Below are 18,522 nucleotides of genomic sequence, written 5' to 3'. Positions count from 1 at the left end.
ACTGTTCTGGTCAAAAATGACCGATTTACACATTCCCTGTACCATAAATATGCCATTTTTCATCAGATTGCCTCAAGACCTTATGATATCCTTCACAAAAGGCATTTGAATTTTGAGTGATTTATTCAACTTGGTCACACTTTTTTTGTTTATGGTCAAAAATTATTAAAGAAATGATAAAGCGCTCTACAAATAAAATCAGAGTGCAGGTGTTGTACTGGGGTTTGAGGCCAGGTGGGGTGACTGCTTTCTCCTGTTGCTATATAATGCCAGGTGTGAAAGGGCTTGCTGTGATGCTAACGGAAGTGTGCTCAAAGTAAGAGCTGTATGAGGGACCCTTAGGTCAGGTTGACCCCTGTATGAGGGCCCCCATGGAAAGGCGATGCATTAGTGAGGCACCCTGTGGCTGTGATGAACAGTGGATGGAAGGATGGAAGAGGGGCACCTGTTTGTGTGAAGTGCATGAGTGTGCTTCATGAAGTTTTACAAAATGCCAGCGCTATGGTTGAGTATGTGCCCTGACTACCATACCAACATCCATTGAGGCAACAAATCTTAAAAATATATACATAAAAAATATTATTATTACTATTGTTATAGTGTACATTTTTAATTTATGTTAAAATAAGAGCAATTAAAACTGTACGGTCAAATTTGACCGAGAACAGTAAATTAAGGGGGTAGCAACGAACAGTGTTTAAAGGTTAATGCTATAAGACATTTATTTATGCACCTCTAGTGTTTCCTGTATTTCTTATGCCATATCCTATCACCTATATGCCGTATGGTGGGATAGCTTCTGACTACTGTGCCTGATTTATCCGTGATGAGAGGCGCAGTGTCTCGCAATCTTTCTAGAGTAACCATACCGGGCACGTCTGATTCCTGAATAGTATAGTTTAAAGCTGCACATAATTTCAGTCAGTTAACACATTGTTTTTGTTGATGTGGGTGAACTTCACTACATACAGTATCTCGAGCCAATGTGTTACACATTTCACCATTATATTCAACATTCTAGAATCCTAATGGGGTCGGGCATCCTGATATCTAGATCAGTTACACCTAGACAAGAACAATGTTCATAATGGTCAATTGCTAGATCTAGAAACCTTGTCAGCCTAGCACTCTAGCATGTAGATGTCCATGGAGGAGATGAGCTCTTCCTTTTTACTCCTTCTGTCTTGAAGCTTCAGGATGAAGGGATGGCAAGACCCCCCCCCCCCTCTCTCTTTCCTCACTCCAGTAAAGGTCATTTGTGACCCCCAAACACAATACATTGATTAATGAGGAACACTGTTTCCCATCTGGCAAAGGGGCATCTCTGCACCCTCCTGACACACACAACACACACACACACACACACACACACACACACACACACACAAACATATGGTTCAATACTGGTAACAGAGGTCCAGATTTAATAACCTTAACTGGATGTATTATACAAGGACAAATTAAAGATAAAATATGCAAATAGGTTGCACAGATGCTTTCTACATTTCCCTACTGCTGTCAAATTATTGGATTTTATTAACACACAAATGGAAATGACTTCTACAGACCCAGCTCTATATTTAGCTGTTGGATTTCCAGCAGCTGTGGCATAAATAGTAGTCATATAGTCTTTGCAGCAGTTACTAACACTGCAGTTCATCAACAAACTTTGACACCAAGTCATTTGAGGATATAGTTGTTTCTAAATTTCATGACTTAGCTGAGGTATCTGATTATCCGATTTATGTTTGCACATAACAGGATTTGGTTATTCTCCTCATAGAACATTTCAAAGTTCTACCTGGAACCTATGGCATATTATTCAGTAGTCACATAGTAACAGTCACAGGAGCCCTTTAATGGTCTTTAATGGTCAAAGGAGCCTTGAAGAACTATTTCAGGAAGGAAAAGATTGTAGCAGAACATCTAGACACTGTGTAAGAGAGCTACACAAATGGCTAAAGTATAAGCTTTTTTTTTGGAAAGTGCTGGAAAGGAGATAATCTTTAATGTTTTGTTTATGAGGATGTGCTAGCCCTCCTGTTGTGTTTGCGGTCAAATTTGTCCGATTGACAATTCTTTTCTCTCAAAATAGTTGTTAATTTATTCTGACTATCATGAAGCTCCATGACTTTGTTAACACAGGGCATCTGAACACACAAAGCAAATGTTGATAATTTTCATAACAATTTCAGTGTTTTATTTAACTTTAGAACACCCATTGTGTTCCCGGTCAAAAATGACCGGCCATTAGAAATTAATGGGTGAGAAAAAGGTCAGGGTATAAAATTGAGTCCAGGAACATATCTGTTGGTCAGATGGACTGTATCTGTGCTTCTGTAAATTCACACATTCACCACCCCCCCCCCCCCCCCCCCTTCCCTCTTTGCTTTTATGCAGCCCCCACTGGAACCTTTCCCCAGTAGAATCTTCCCCTTTCTGACTTGCATGAGCTCAGGTCTATGAGGCCTGCAGGCCATAATTAGCAAATGGAAGTTCAAAACTGGTAATATCCAATAGAACATAAGTTGATCACAACATTAGATGATAATATATGTGTTACTATGGAATTATAACAAGTCATAATGCAGCGGCCATTTTTAATCGGAAACACAAAACTAGGGAACAGAAAACGAACACAACAGGAGGGCTAGAGAAACCTACGGTCCGTTGGAGCGTGTCCAATGTCTTCTGTGGATTCATGTGAAGAGAGACAGGGTACCACTGGTTCACCTCCTCAGATCTACTTTTTTTTTTTTTTTTTACACAGCTCCACTTTATGTGGTGCCTGCAGGACCAAGACTGACAGCCTGTCTTGCAACAATGATGCAAGTCACCCTCAAAAAAATATAAACCTGAGAGGCTACTGGGGGGAAAAAAAGAAAGGCAGAAAAACTCCCAGCCCTGGACCTGCGGTACAACTCAAAAGAATGTGGTGGATCTTATTTTCACGCTTTCTGGCTCTGCGCTGGACCCCCAAGGCAAGTGTGGAAACATTTGTCCTCAATCTCTCACTCCGGTGGAGTACTCCCTGAGTCCCTTCAGTGTGTCAAGGTCACCTTCACCTGGCAGGTAGATGTGTCAGGGGGCTGTGTCTGCTATTTTGGACCAGCAAGACCACCACTCTCTGCCAGAGGACACAGGCACAGTCATGTCCTCCGGAGGAAGAAACAGGTGGAGGTGTGAAACACATGCTACCCCTTTTTACCTCCACTGCTAATGTTGTTTTTCTTCATTACACCATCCGGGTCTGTCTGTTCGTTCCTCTCACCTTGACACCTTTAGGGGTGCAGAGAAACTCTGCATCCTTAGCTCTGAAGCTCTAAAAGCTTTAAAGGCTTCTCTTACAAGCACTCCATGTCTGTGCGTCATCCTCAAATTGTCAGGATTATTCATCAGTGGCCAAGGCCTCTGGTGCATGTGTCACACTCTGGGAGACAAAGGGTGTCAAACCACTATAAACCACTCGAATCTTGTGATAACCTTGAAGGGGTAAGAGCTTACTCATTCTCTTGTTATCAAAATCAAAATGTGAAATTGAAGACCATTTATTAATGCTAGTAATATAATACATGTATGCACCTCTAGCGTTTCCTGTATTTCTTAAGCCATATCCTGTCACCTACATGCAGTATGGTGGGATAGCTTCTGACTACTGTGCCTGATTTATCTGGGATGAGAGGCGCAGTGTCTTGCAATCTTTCTAGAGTAACCATACCGGACACGTCTGATGAAGTCGTATTTTTCATGTGTCCCTGGAATCGGTGATAGGGTAGGGGTTCTCTCTGACTGTCACACGTGTGTGGTCGGACACTGGGACCTTGAGGACGCGTTCGCCAACCCAACATATCCGATCCCAAGAGGAGATAAGAATCAAAACTGACAGTTCGTACCTTTTCGGGTGGGATATAAATGCTCTTCAAGTTTATTTTAATCTGTTCACTGACATTTTGACGAACTATGTGAGAACAGTTAAAAACTCTGTTTTAATTTTCTAAACCCTCCGGCTAATTACAAAGTGAATCATCATGGAGTCGTCTATTCATGACGTCCAGAGTAACTTGACTTGGACCGTGTGTTCCAAATGGAGAGAAAATCCAGAAGGATCCATATTTCATCTGGCCCACATTTTATTATTTCTGGGTTTCATGGGAGGAAGCGGTTTCTATGGACTGTTGTATATGTTTACCTTTCTGATGTTTGGATTCTTTTGCTCCACAATCTGGGCATGGTCGGACGTCTGCACGACGGACACGTTCTCCTGGACGTTTGCTCTGTTTGTGGTGTCTGTGGCTCAACTTGTGCATGTTTCGTATCGCCTTCGGAATGTCACATTCGACAAGGAGTTCCAGGATTTGTACAACTTTATGTTCAAGAAACTGGGCGTGTCGCTCACTCAGTATGGCAAAATCGTATCTTGTTGTGAAGGGGATATTCATACTATTGAAAAGGACCATTATTTTGCTATGGAGGGTAAAACTGCCATCGACAAACTATCCGTTCTGTTGTCCGGCAGGTGCGTAACCAATTGAGAAATCTATTTCAGTCTTAGCCTACGACGCAACGTGGTATGTTTAGTAACGGGACAGAATATCATGTAACCATTAATCTTTTCCAGGATTCGGGTGACGGTAAACGGAGAGTTTCTACACTACATCTACCCCTTCCAGTTCCTTGATTCACCCGAGTGGGATTCCCTCAGACCTTCCGAGGAGGGAGTGTTTCAGGTAGGCGAAATTTTACAGATAAACATGTGTGTTTACGCATGTTCACTGGTAACGCAGAACAAACTTTATTTATGGTTCTAGGTGACGCTGCGAGCCGACAACTGCTGCAAGTATGTGGCCTGGAGACGGAAGAAACTGTATCTCCTCTTTGCCAAACATCGGTACATTGCGAAGATCTTTGCGCTGCTTGTTCGGAATGATATAGCAGATAAGCTCTACTCGCTTAACGACAAAGCATTCGACAGCCACGGGTTCCGATATGATCTCCGGTTACCAAGTTTCTGTCACGTGCCCGTGCCAGAATTAGAAAAGACAGATGCCCCGGCCCAAGTCCCGGAAAAGAGTAAAGGGACCATGCCCAATGAAAGTGTCCCGTGATCCTCCAATGAGGACAGTTCTACGTTTCTTGTTTTGATGAGATTATATTGCACACTGCATTGTCTTGATTGCGCCAAATGCAATTGTAAAAACTGTACCGCACCGGCATATAATCTGTTCAAAACAAGGGCACACATGTTACTTCAGTCGAACACAAAATAAGGCTGCTGGACAAAGCCCTACTACCCTGTTGGCATATATTGTTGTGAGTGATTATTGCTGATGTGAGAAGTAGCCTGATGTTCTCACCATACCTGTGCCAAAAACCGCAGCCTTAAAACAGCCAAGCCGATATAATCAGGATTGTGCATGACATTTTATTACATTATTTTTTGTAGAGATACCACCTCTCCACAAAGCATGGTCTTATTCGAGCATTCAACAGCTAAAAGTAGGCAACGGGAGACCAGACGACTTTCATCCAGCTGTGGTGACGAGGTCCGGATACCCTCGTCTCTATGTCGCTGGCCGCGGTGCTGATCCGGCAGCGCGCACTACACCATTCCGACAACAATTGGAGACAGTAGCCAAATGAGGGAGTCAGAGACGGCATCCCAGACTACATGCTACGGACAGGGGCATCCAGAGTGACCAGATTTTGTCGGGTTCGAAAAAAATAACTAAATAAACCATCCAGATTTGCAATGTGTTAAAAAATATACCGAGTTCATGTCTGGTCCGTTTTGACCTAATTTATACAATGTATGGATTTGACAGACGAGAACAAGCGTAGGTTGCTATTGTAAATGTAAAAGTATGTACATGTAAAAGTGTGTGTGTGTGGGAGGGGGGGGGGGGGGGGGGGATTGGGCAAACAAGATTGAACAAAGTGTACAACTGTAATAAAGAAACACAGTAAAGCCTATGGAAGTGTGCATTTTCTCCCCCCATTATTTATTATTATGTGTGGCGCACAGCGAGTTCGTTTCGGTGGTTTACGTTTTGGTGATTTTGCGCAATCTAGTGGTAGGACCTCTCAATACATGCGCGCAGAGGAGAGGCGGTGTTGTCTGCTGTCCCCTCGCTTCTTGCCCATTTTAGTCAATGCCTGTCAGCCCCATGGAATGCGCTACTCACACTGTGCAGTCCCCCACTTCTCACTGACTTACATTTATAGCTACACGATAGGCGACCATTGTTTTTCTTGCCCCCAAATCACGACAGGCATACACGGAATTTCCATCGACTTCTCACGCTATTGGTGTGGTAAGTTGCCTTCACACTCTGTTTAAACTTAAGTTACGACGTTGTAATATTAAGCATTTTATTCGTACGCCTTCCGTTGCTATCAGATTATTTTCGCATGTAAACAAACTTCATTGTGTTAACTGCTACAACAGTCTGTTATAGGCCTATACGCTTTGGCTATTGATAACAGAAAACGCAATGTGATAAGACATAGGTTACTAGCCCAATGTCAGTCTATTTATGACATCACACCTCATAGACTTACAATAGTTTTGGAGAATTACCTTTCTGTTTTCTACGTTTTCTGTTTTAAAAGTGAATCAATGAGAATGACACCATTCAGACTCAATATGAAGTTTATGTTCGTGCAATTGATTCAGTCAGTCGGGGTAGGCTGCCCTGTTATTGATTGATTCATCGCCGTTATTTCTGTGTGGTGAAATGCTATAGCGAGCGTATATCTGAAATGTTTAAACCGATTCTGATAAATTATTTAGTAGCCAATGCCTTAGTCACTAACATGATGAAAAGCCAGTCTATAATTGTTAGGTGCGCACAGACATAGGCTAGTTCATGGTGTTCAGCCTATTCAATGAACTCAATACACTGATGGGGCCGGCAAGTGTATTCAACTGTTCCCAACTCAGACAACTCGTCGTTGGCTTCTCCCAACCACTGCCAATTTTCTCTCCAGCAGCCTACCTGGTGAGTGCAGTACAGGATGTCGACCACACCAGACTTAACCACAGACTTCTACACGACCTTGGCTCCGTTGTTTTCGGATGTGCCACAGTTAGACGCATCACAGTCAAACATAACGTCATGTCAGCAATGGGAGGAAGCCCATCACCTGCTGTTCCACCTGGGAAACCTGTGTCTGCTCGCAGGTCTGGTTATCCCGACTACTCTTGGACTGCACATGATTTTCCTGAGACTTCTGTTAATGGCAGGTATGTGTGTACTGCCCTCTGTCGGTTATCGGCTTGTGTGTTCATTTGCTCATGGTCATGGTGCCAACTTGATCTGTTGACAGCTTGGTGGGAGATACCCGCAAGTCTTTTGCTTCATCCAAGTACAGACAAGGGAACTTCAACAAATGACACTACACTGATATGTCTGGAGTGACCATTAGTTGGTAGTTGAAGATACAACTTGTAACTACTTATTAGAGACTTTTCCCACACACAAGATTACTACTACAATTAAACACAAATTCGATAGATAGATAGAGATAGATAGATACTTTATTGATCCCCAAGGGGAAATTCAAGAGAAAATTCAATTAACTAACCAGAAAAAGAAAAGAAAACAGATTAATCAGTAAATATATAATTTGAACACAGAAATGATAAGTGTGCTGCACTTGTCACAACACACTGAATTACTATTCACATAACCTGAATCATTACTCGTAACCCTGACTTTGGGCCAATGAAAGTATAATGCACTAATGTGGCTGCTGCATTGTACATACTGTTACTCAATACATCACTGTACAGTGTAGGACAAATTGAATAATTACATCCTTTATTTCAAATGTTGTTCAGACTAGAGTTTGACCCTCTGTTCTCATTCCCTGCTCTGAATGAGCTGGAACTGATGATTTCATTAATTAGATTGCATTGAGGCAGGAGGATGTTGCTAGTAGGGTGCTGAATATCAACCTGACGTTTATCGTCTGCTTGCTTCCCTTCCCTTCCCCAGGGTGTAGTTTCTTCATCGCCTGGGCAACGCTCTACCGATGCACCTTGGACATTATGGGCTGGAACATAGTCTTCCTCGTGGTCAACTTCATGCACTTTTTCTTCCTCATGTACAAACGCAGACCTGTGAGTTTGTACTAGTCTCTCTTCTCTTTCTGTCCCTTCTGTTCAGAGTGTGGCTGGGGTGTTAGCTTTGAAGATGAACTAAGAAGCTGTTCCAAGCTGCACTCATGACAAAATAATGACATCTAGTGATATCTAATTAATCAATCAAATGCCGGGGGAACAAAGCAAAGCAAAGACTATACAATTATCATACAAACATATACTGTACATACACATATGGAAGTAACATACCATACCAAGGTAACATACCATACAGAATGCACTCATATATACATGTGCAAGCATTCCTACATGGAACCATATAGAATGATAATAATTTTGTTAGTAATAAGCTCATATCAGTAATTGAAATAACAAGGGATTAAGAGGGCAGGTAGGAGTATATCAGGGGAATTCTAGGTTAAAGAGCTATGTATTGAGATTTTTCTTGAAAACATTAACAGATTGACACAAGAATGTTCTAAGTTCCTGTGGTAGGGGGTTCCAGAGGCAGGGACCTAGACACTAAATGCTGCCTCCAAATATTTCTTTGTTCTCACCTCGGGAATGACTAGGAGACCAGTGTGGATGTGCACTCTCCTTTTGGTTTTGGTTAGTGCACTGTGGATGTGCACTCTCGTTTTAGTTAGTGCACTGTGGATGTGCACTCTCGTTTTGGTTTTGGTTAGTGCACTGTGGATGTGCACTCTCCTTTTGGTTAGTGCACTGTGGATGTGCACTCTCCTTTTGGTTTTGGTTAGTGCACTGTGGATGTGCACTCTCCTTTTGGTTTTAGTTAGTGCACTGTGGATGTGCACTCTCCTTTTGGTTAGTGCACTGTGGATGTTCACTCTCCTTTTGGTTTTGGTTAGTGCACTGTGGATGTGCACTCTTCTTTTGGTTAGTGCACTGTGGATGTGCACTCTCCTTTTGGTTTTGGTTAGTGCACATACTGAGGAGCGTTACAGTGATCTAAAGAGTGATCTAACCCGCTAGTCATAAAAGCATGCATAAGTCTCTCAATGTCTGTCTGAGAAAGAAACGGTTGCAACATTTTCTAAGGTGGTAAAACGCATTTTTAGTGATGTTACTGATGTGAGATTCAAAATTTAAGTCAGGATCTAGGAGCACACTAAGATCTTTCGCCAGGAAGATTTATTTAGCACTAAGGATCCAGGTTACTTTTCTTTAGAAGGAAAGACTTGTACCCCAAGCACAAGAGGTTGGGATTGCAGGAGTAGAGCATGATGTCCAAAGGAGTGGAAGTCACCAAGAGTAATATTTCTACAATTTAGGGCATCGGAAAATATAGAGGCAGTCCCACCACCTTTTTTCCATTCCTGGTAGAGTGTTCAAAACTATAGCATTGGGGGATGTCTCAATGAGGACAGAGGGACTGCTACTTTTAACTTAAGTTTCAGTCAAAAACATGCAGTCAAGTTTAAGTTCAGAAATGAGCGCATTAATAACAAAGGACTTATTGCTTGGAGATCTAACATTGAAGCGTCCATATCCATTTTTTCCAACCAGGCTTTCTTAGTGCAGAAGGTGGAACATTTAATTGAATCGAGATAAGATTATTTCTAGTTATACCATGACTAGCATATTTTAGCTGATGGATAGGGGATCTCGCATGTTTCCTGTTTCCCAAAAATGACTAGGATGACATTAGGATAAAAAAAAAACAAGCATATCTGCTCTCAGAATTAAAGAAGCATTTATAATGTAGCTCAGGACCCTTGTCATGATGGCGTCTGCCCTCTCTGTAGACCAACTGACAGTAGATGTAGACTAGATTGCACATTTTGTGCTGAAAATGTTTGAAGAAGAAAAAACCCAGCACTTTCTCTCATTTCAATTCAAACCATGATAAGAAATGACGCCTTCCAAACCAAACCAAAAAAGGTAGTACTCAGACATCCTGGACTAAACAGCCTCACTGTGTGTTCTATGAAAAACTCCTCTGAGGAATCAGAGAAATAGTTGCATGGGGGCTGCCTCAGCTATCAATGGATCTAAATGGGATTTTGGGTCAGACTCAGAGCTGGATGTTAAACAGGACCGTCTACCCCAGTAAAAGAGAACCTTTTATTCCACCCCCTCCCAGTGTCCCTGTTACGCAAGCCTCCCCTTGTTAAGAGACAACAGCCTGTCCTCAGAGGCACAGACAGGGATATGACTCAGCCCAAATTTAGACTTGGCAAGAAGATTTTTTAAGATGCCTCCCAGCAGCTATAGGTGACTGTCTATAGTGTGCTGCTTAGCAGGATGATAGAATGGGACCAGTAGTTTCCCTGTGTGCAGAATGCTCCTCCCTGTTGGCTTCACCTTGTGAACACTGTTCTCCCATCAGGGGGAGCAAATGCACTTCTGCAAGTTAATTGGGCAGCTTGCAATTCTACAAAAAATACAAAAAGTGAAGCTCATCTAACAGGAGTGCTTCTCATGCATTAAACATGCTCACATGCTCATCAGAAGTGGCCCAACTCAAAGTGAAATTTGGAATATGAATCTGAAGCTTGACTCACAAATCAAATCACGATCACAATATATGTCAGAAAAAAACACAATATTGTCCCCAAATCATGCAGCCCAACAGTATCTAATGCAGTGCAACCTCACACCACTGAAATTATTCTGTTTTAACACTGAGGTTGTTTTGCAAACAACATTTCACTCTTTTGAGGCTATTCTATGAAAATGCCCCTGCTACAATTGCACAGGGACTGGCTACTGAGTTCTTTCCTCAAGGCCTGTCAACTGTATTTTAATGCAAGAACAAGATGTATTTGCCTGTATTTCTAAGTGCATTCTCAGATTGAAACTGCCATTTCCACTTGTATTGTTCAAATCAGTTCAACTCTCAGCAACACTCTCCTGCTTACTTAGAACAAGCATCCCCCCCCAGCAGCTGCCAGTGAGAGAGTTCATGTGCCTCTTCTCTGTTCCTCCCAGATTAAGATTGATAGGGAGCTGAGGTCTGTGTACAAGCGCATGTTCGAGCCACTGCATGTGCGGGAGGCTCTGTTCCAGAGACTGACGGGACAGTTCTGCACCATCCAGACCCTAAAGAAGGGGCAGGTGTACGCAGCTGAGGACAAGACGTCCGTGGATGAACGCCTCAGCATCCTCCTCAAGGGAAAGTATGTGGGTTGTTAATTACTATTTGTTAATTGTTAATTGTAAGTTGTTAATTATTATTTGTCAGTTCACCTGATGACTTCGTCAGGCATCTGCGTCACTGCTGTGTGTTCAATGTGCAGTGGGTTTTCTTGGACTTGGACAGCTTGGTGTGTCTGAAATGTGTTTTCTTTCAGAAACTTGTCAAATAGAAATCACATGTCACCTAGATGCAATAAGTATTCAATAATAACAACAATAACAGTATACTGAATGTACCGTTGTATGTGCATAATATGTGGAATCTACAGTGGATAAGCTTATATGGATCTAATTTAAATGTATGTGTCATTGTCTGTACTTTTGTGTCTGTGTGGCTGTATTTGTGTTTGTACGTATGCATGTATGTATATCTGACTGTGTGTGTGTGTGTGTGTGTGTCTGAGACAGAATGAAGGTGACCTATCGTGGTCATTTCCTCCACAACATTTACACCAATGCCTTCATCGACTCCCCTGAGTTCCGGTCCACCCAGATGCACAGAGGAGAGCGGTTCCAGGTAACCACAGAGAAGACCAAATAAGTGCTGCATACTACTGTCCTATTAGTGTTGTTTTAGTAGGGCTTCTTACTCTAGTCTGGGGAATAATGCTAGTCTACTACTGTATCTGTCTGAGCATTACCACTATGAGGATTGTGAATTTGAATATTGGAATGGAAAAATGAGTGTCCTTGTTTTGTGCGGTTACAGCGCCAAACCACGGCCTCTGATCTCAAACTGGTACGAGTAACTGTGTAAAAAAGAGCAAAGAGAGCTCTGCTAATATTTCCACTGTTGCTATCAGTTGCTACCAGTATCCTGTTGGTCTGCAGGTGACCATTATGGCTGAGGAGAACTGCAAGTTCCTGTGCTGGTCGAGAGAGAGGCTCACTTACTTCCTCGAGTCCGACTCCTTCCTGAACGAGGTGTTCAGATACCTTATCGGCAAGGACATAACAAACAAACTCTACTCACTGAATGACCCCACACTTAGTGACAAGGTAGGTCTGACCCTTTTAATAAATGACCAGAAAAATGAAATTGCTATCAAATATTATGTTGTGTTCTCCATTGACAAATACACTGATGATTATGATAATGATGGTGATGACTGTGGAAAGGGGGTGATAATGCAAGGATGATCAAGAAGCAGAAGAAGCAGCAAAAGAAGAAGAAGAAGAAGAAGAAGAAGAAGATATGGATGTTGTTGATGATGATGATGATGATGATTATGATTATGATACTGATGATGATGATTGACTGGCAGGCGGTGAAGAAGATGGACCGGCAGCCTAGCCTGTGCTCCCAGCTGTCCATGACCCAGATGAGGAACAGCATGGCCAGCACTGGTGACACCGATGACGTCCTGCACCAGATCCTGAGAGGAGGCTCCGCCGGCTCTTCACTACGTGAGTCTCACTCTCACCTCCTCACCTCCTGCTACACATCAGTCCTCCTTAGTCCCCATAATTTCACCTCCTCAGTCCTTCCAATGTTACCTCCTCATATTTGCTCATCTCATCAGTCCTCATCTGTCCTCGCCTCCTCACACCTGCTTCACATCAGTCCTCATCAGCCCACCATCTCACCTCCCCAGTCCTCACAAAATCTCACCACCTCAGTACCCAGTCCTCACAATCTCACCTCCTCAGTCCCCACAATCTCACCTCCTCAGTCCTCACAAAATCTCACCTCTTCAGTCCCCACAATCTCACCTTCCTCTCACACCTGCTCAGCACCTCACTTTAAACCATGACGATGTTTAGTTTAGACTAACATTTAACACTAGTGGTCATGGAGTTGACTGCACTTTTTCACCTATTATCTGTATGTAATATTTCTCCAAGAGTGCCACAGTTCAGAGAGGCTGGCTTGCGTATTTCAACGATACCTGTCTTCTGGGTATCTGCTCATTGGAAAATACCTAATGGATAAGTACCAGATGAGTACTGAATTGCCACCTTCTTTAACAGAACACTTTGTTGCAAAAGATACATATTTAGTTTGTTTATTATTGCGCTTCTCAACCAGAGGGGGACCCCGAGAGCAAATCTTGTTAAGGGTGCCTCTAACATGTTTTCAATCAGTCACTTGGGCCTTTCAACATCAAAAGCACATCTCTTCTCTAACTAAAGGTGGTACTTTGTGTATAGTAATGTAGCAGATCATTTTAAGTTCATTCAAGAATCACCCCAGGAAAACCATCTAGTTTGGGAACATGTGTTAGCCAATAATGTCTACTTACTGTTATAATGATGTAATTCTCTGATATAATTATTTATGACTAATAAAAGCTGTGTTTTGTTGCACAAGAATAATACAAAATATATTTTCATGGACAACTACATTCAGTGCATAGTCAATATTAATCACTTTATTATTTTACCAGTCACTGTATTGGTGGCTATCATATATTCTTGGTATGAACATGATGCTAAGTAAATATTGTCCTAACATATATGTTCCCTGTATGAATGTTTTGCAAAATAAATATGATGCCAACATCGGCACAGTCAAATGGTGCTCATGTTGTGCAGTGTTATTAACTTAGACTAAATCAGACAGGACAAATGTATAGGCTGTTGTATATGCTGTGCACACTGGACTCAGAGCAGTGGGTGTTGTAGTGTTACTCTGAGCAGTGGGTGTAACTCTGAGCAGTGGGTGTTGTAGTGTTACTCTGAGCAGTGGGTGTTACTCTGAGCAGTGGGTGTTCCTCAGAGCAGTGGGTGTTGTAGTGTTACTCTGAGCAGTGGTGTTACTCAGAGCAGTGGGTGTTGTAGTGTTACCCTGAGCAGTGGGTGTTACTCTGAGCAGTGGGTGTTGTAGTGTTACTTTGAGCAGTGGGTGTTGTAGTGTTACTCTGAGCAGTGGGTGTAACTCTGAGCAGTGGGTGTTGTAGTGTTACTCTGAGCAGTGGGTGTAACTCTGAGCAGTGGGTGTTGTAGTGTTTCTCTGAGCAGTAAGTGTTTCTCTGAGCAGTGGGTGTTACTCTGAGCAGTGGGTGTTGTAGTGTTACTCTGAGCAGTGAGTGTTGTAGTGTTACTCTGAGAAGTGGGTGTTCTAATGTTTCTCCGAGCAGTGTGTGTTTGTGTGTATACATATGTGTGTGTATGTGTGTGTGTGCGTGTGTGTGTGTGTGTTGTAGTGTTTCTCTGACACTGTGTCCTCCTCCTGTTCCCCCTCCAGCCGCGACTCTGCCCAGCCCCTCAGATCGTGCCTAAACCCTGATGGGGGTGTAAGATGCTTTCTCTTTCTGTCAACCTATCAGCATCCCCCATTCAACCCACCCCCCTATAAGATCTTGTTTTTAAAACCCTAAATTTAACAAACAAACTATATCCCCTGTAACCTTCCTCTCTGCCGGTGGTTATTAAGACTTGTCATGAACTGCCATGGCTTCTCATGGTCTCTGAGGTCAATAAGAGACACGGTCAGTGACCATGAGGAATGACATGGCAGTGCGACAAATAATGTAAGGCTTGCACTTATAACCACAGCTGCCGATGACAACCCCTCAGTGCAATCTAAACCCTAACTGTCCTACACTGTTTGGTGTAAATGTGTGGCCACGTTATGTGTAATCCAGTGTCTGAATAAAACTCACCATTAACAGCTTGATTGGACAGTGCGGCAGACTATCCATTCACACCTTAAACACACTGCAGGTGTTCGATTTTCCAGTGTTGCATTTTCACATTACAACCGATATCACCTAGTTCTTTATTTCATTTGATACATTTTGAGTATTAAAAATAGGGCTACATCCCATACATAATACAGAAGTGAAAAACAGAAGTGGTCCGCAAGCACTCATATCTCATAAACCTGCAGGTGACAAACGTAGTTTCTTAAGCAACCTGTCTGTCTGTAACAGTGTGCCCTGATGTCTACTGCATCACGAGTGTCAATGAATCTGTTTTCCAAAGCACCTCCAAAGAGGGATGAATGGCTCTCAACACCCAGGAGATAGAAATGAAGCATGCCTCTTGCTCGTGCTTTAGAATATACTTTTTCTTTTTTAACTTGTGTTAACAAAAGTGTATGCTAAGGATTCCGCTTTTTCCTTTCTGTTCTTCCATTCTTTCAGAGAAATCTCCAATGCCGAAAGCCACCGCGATGAAGCCTATTGAGGAAGCCATGGAGGACGACGACGTGTTTGAGTCTGACTCCCCCTCCAGAACAGACCGTGTCCCCAGTACCTCCCACCAGGAGGCGTGATGAGTAGTGATGTCATAAGGATACCCCCCCACCAACCCCACCTCTTCTCAGCCTGAGCAGGAACATCAGAGATCGCTCACCCTCTTAAAACCAGCATGTGTGGGAAAGTGCTTTATGCTGACGGAGGACACACAAATGGTTTCTTATTTCTTTAGCTGTTATGTGTGAAGATGTGAGTACTTGTCCTTTCAGGACAGTGCTGTGTTTTTTTTTTTTTTTTTTGGGGGGGGGGGAGGGGGCTCCATTTCCATTTGTACATTCATCCATTTAGGACATACTTATACAGCACACTTGTACACTCTCATTAGTGTGTGTGCATGTGTGTGTGCACTGTACGCGTGTGTGTGTGTGTTGCCGAGTCAAATCCATGATTTGAAGATGTTTGGTGCTTTGCTCTAGTTGTTGTACAGGATGGTCAACTGAGGTGGCAGCTGAGTATGAGTCTGGTCAGGATCTCATGTTGATCCACCACACCCCCTCTGTCTAGCAGTGGTCAGTGAGCTGACCACAGCGTTGCACTACTTCGTAAGGTTAGAGCTGTTAGCCATGTATATTACATAGCCATGTACTGTGCCCCACTACACAGATTCACTACTGTGGATTTGCTTGATTGACCTTTGGGTTAACTGTAGATGAAACCTGAATTTACATTACCTGCTAAAGGCAGTGACCACTAATGGAGAATATATTTACAGTACATTTACATCTTATATGCACCAAACATTTGTAGATATGTGTCTGTGTTTGCAGTGTATGGCAAATTCTAGCTTTCCTACACAGTATAAATCAAGTTGGCAATGGCAAATGCAGCACAAGATGCAAATAAAATATTGCTTTTGGTCATCAAAATGAACTTGGTTTGAACTAAAGCCTGTCTTGTGTTCTATGTTTTTGGGCTTGGATTTTAATGACACTCTGATTAGACTGAGCAGACTTTTACTGTAAGTCTATGTCTGGTGAACCTGCTCAGTGTCATCACTGCTCTTGGCATATAACATGTTTAAGCAAATTAATGAAACATCCTGGGAATGCGGTTTCAGGCTGTCTGCAAGCAATTAGTTCCTTTTCCAATCTCATTTAAAAAAAAATAAAAACTGTGTGTGTGTGCACTCAATTCACATGAACTGTCCTCACTGTGGTGCTCAATGTGAAATACATTCAATAGATGTGCATATGAATCACTCAATACGTTTGTCACAGGTTTGTCATGTTTTTTTGTAATGTTGCAGCACCATGGAAACACATTAAAGAATACAAAGCTGGGAGAAAAAAGCAAAATAGCAAAATGCCTGACAATTATTGAATTATTAAATTAATTTGGGAATCCCGCAGGCATTCAGAGTCACTCTGTGGTCCAATTTCTGAACTTCAAGCACGGTGATCCTGTCCAGGCACCGGAACACTCAGACGGTCCGCTAGAGAACCAAACATCGGTTCTTCAGGCCTGACTAAAGAACCAAAGAGAAATATTCAGTAGGCCTAGTGAATTTTTCTACTCCATTAAGATGGGTGTACTGTGACGCTCCATTTTAACCGCTGAGTTCAACTGCAGAAATATAAATAGCAGCAGTATGAATAAGTCATGTAGACAAAGATTCTGACTAGATTCTGATTGCCAATTCCCATGCACATAGAAATATGACGACGCAGCACACTTTAACTGAGGATATAATATTTAATTGATTAAAAAATAGTACAAAAGCAAATCAGTGCTTCCTTTGACAAGCCAGTCTGTGCTGGATATTGGATCTTGAGACACAACAGCATAGATAACTGCTGGACAACTAAAGGCTTCTCAGTCAACAACAAAAAGACATTCACATAAGAGCATGTTACAGTTTCAAATGAGAGATCCCAGGCAATAACATCAGCGAAGTCAAGTTTTCTCGAGACCCAAGTAAGTGCAATGCAATTCCATTGATTGATACTCCATGCCAATAAAAAAAATAATTTCATGTTTTAAAGCGAATATAATTACTTTCTGTCAGTGCTATTCTTTAAATGGCAGTGGCAGTATGAAAAATGCCTTCCTAATTATGTCGGACAACTAATGATTACATCAGAAGTTACAATCTTTAACAGAGTAATAAGAGGATTCACAAGACACAGAAAACATAGTCCTACTTTGCTCGGGGCCATTTTGCGCCTTTGTGTAAACAAAGCCTGAGATCATGACCATGTAATATGAGGGAGAAGAAACAGGGTTAACACCAGGATACAATGCAATATTATACAATAAAAAAAGGACTAGAGCAGACAGCATGACTAATATAGGTAAATTTCTTAAACAATCCACTACAGTGATCTGTATAGTAAGCACACTTTGGTGCGTCTTGCACTCTTGAGGACACAGGGTATTGAGGTCCTTGAGAAGTCCCAGAAAGCCTTACAGAAATCAGCTAACTATTATTTCCCAGGCGTACCATTCCCACAAGATACCACGCCAAAGCTGCCTTTCAAAGGAATGTCAAGTACTGTCCTTAAAGTAATTCGAAGGTCTTTACCCCAAGCTTCCATTGCCTACAGGCATTCATCCATATGAGCACAACATGAGCTACACAAAACAATCCATGACATTATGTGCTTGTACATGTGGTTTGGGGATGTTAACTAATGAAATATGTCTTTAGACCCAGGGCCATACAATCAGAGCTATTACAATAGTTTGCTCACATAAACCAAACATATAATGCTATATACCAACATTTAGATGTATTGCCACTAACACTTTATATGTGTTTCACGACATTTATTGATTTCTCCTAAACAGAACCTTAATATAAAGCTTTAGCTTTAGTCCATTCAGTATGTCACTGAGTCAGTAGAGGTTGTGGGAATTGTGAAGTGGGGTAACAAGACTGACATAGCCATGCCATACACTTGCTATGGCAAACATCGTACACATCATGACATCCAGTGATTTGATAATGCCATGTAACCCTTTTTGGCAGTGGTTATGACAGCATTCACATACGTCACCACAGCTTAAGGTCTCATGTTATTAAGCGGTCATTAGATGATACGGCCATGACAATTACCG

The 18,522-nt window shown here is 42.2% G+C and overlaps 2 protein-coding genes across 5 annotated transcripts; both read left to right on the top strand.

The window, feature by feature from the left end:
- Nucleotides 1–3,567: 3,567 nt before the first annotated feature.
- Nucleotides 3,568–5,986, top strand: popdc3 (popeye domain containing 3). Of its 2 annotated transcripts, XM_042107661.1 has the most exons (4): nt 3,568–4,516; nt 4,619–4,727; nt 4,809–4,888; nt 5,444–5,986. In XM_042107661.1, the coding sequence occupies exons 1-4, from the start codon at nt 4,029–4,031 to the stop codon at nt 5,583–5,585; spliced, it is 819 nt and encodes a 272-aa protein (XP_041963595.1). In that variant the 5' UTR covers nt 3,568–4,028; the 3' UTR covers nt 5,586–5,986. The 2 variants fall into 2 exon arrangements, with proteins under 2 accessions (XP_041963595.1, XP_041963594.1); XM_042107660.1 differs by having other exon boundaries at nt 3,577–4,516; nt 4,809–5,986.
- A 185-nt stretch (nt 5,987–6,171) lies between these two features.
- bves (blood vessel epicardial substance) lies at nt 6,172–16,351 on the top strand. 3 transcript variants are annotated; one of them, XM_042107658.1, is made up of 9 exons: nt 6,172–6,311; nt 6,988–7,243; nt 7,998–8,122; nt 11,057–11,244; nt 11,672–11,780; nt 12,095–12,262; nt 12,529–12,670; nt 14,451–14,499; nt 15,352–15,438. In XM_042107658.1, the coding sequence occupies exons 2-8, from the start codon at nt 7,015–7,017 to the stop codon at nt 14,483–14,485; spliced, it is 996 nt and encodes a 331-aa protein (XP_041963592.1). In that variant the 5' UTR covers nt 6,172–6,311; nt 6,988–7,014; the 3' UTR covers nt 14,486–14,499; nt 15,352–15,438. The 3 variants fall into 3 exon arrangements, with proteins under 3 accessions (XP_041963592.1, XP_041963590.1, XP_041963591.1); XM_042107656.1 differs by lacking the exon at nt 14,451–14,499 and having other exon boundaries at nt 15,352–16,351; XM_042107657.1 differs by lacking the exon at nt 14,451–14,499 and having other exon boundaries at nt 6,173–6,311; nt 6,991–7,243; nt 15,352–16,351.
- The last annotated feature ends 2,171 nt before the right edge of the window (nt 16,352–18,522 follow it).

This window comes from Alosa sapidissima, chromosome 10 (genome assembly GCF_018492685.1).
Source record: "Alosa sapidissima isolate fAloSap1 chromosome 10, fAloSap1.pri, whole genome shotgun sequence".
Lineage (NCBI taxonomy): Eukaryota > Metazoa > Chordata > Actinopteri > Clupeiformes > Clupeidae > Alosa > Alosa sapidissima.
The sequence above is the reverse complement of the archived record's forward strand: the minus strand, read 5'-3'. Positions and strand labels throughout refer to the sequence as shown.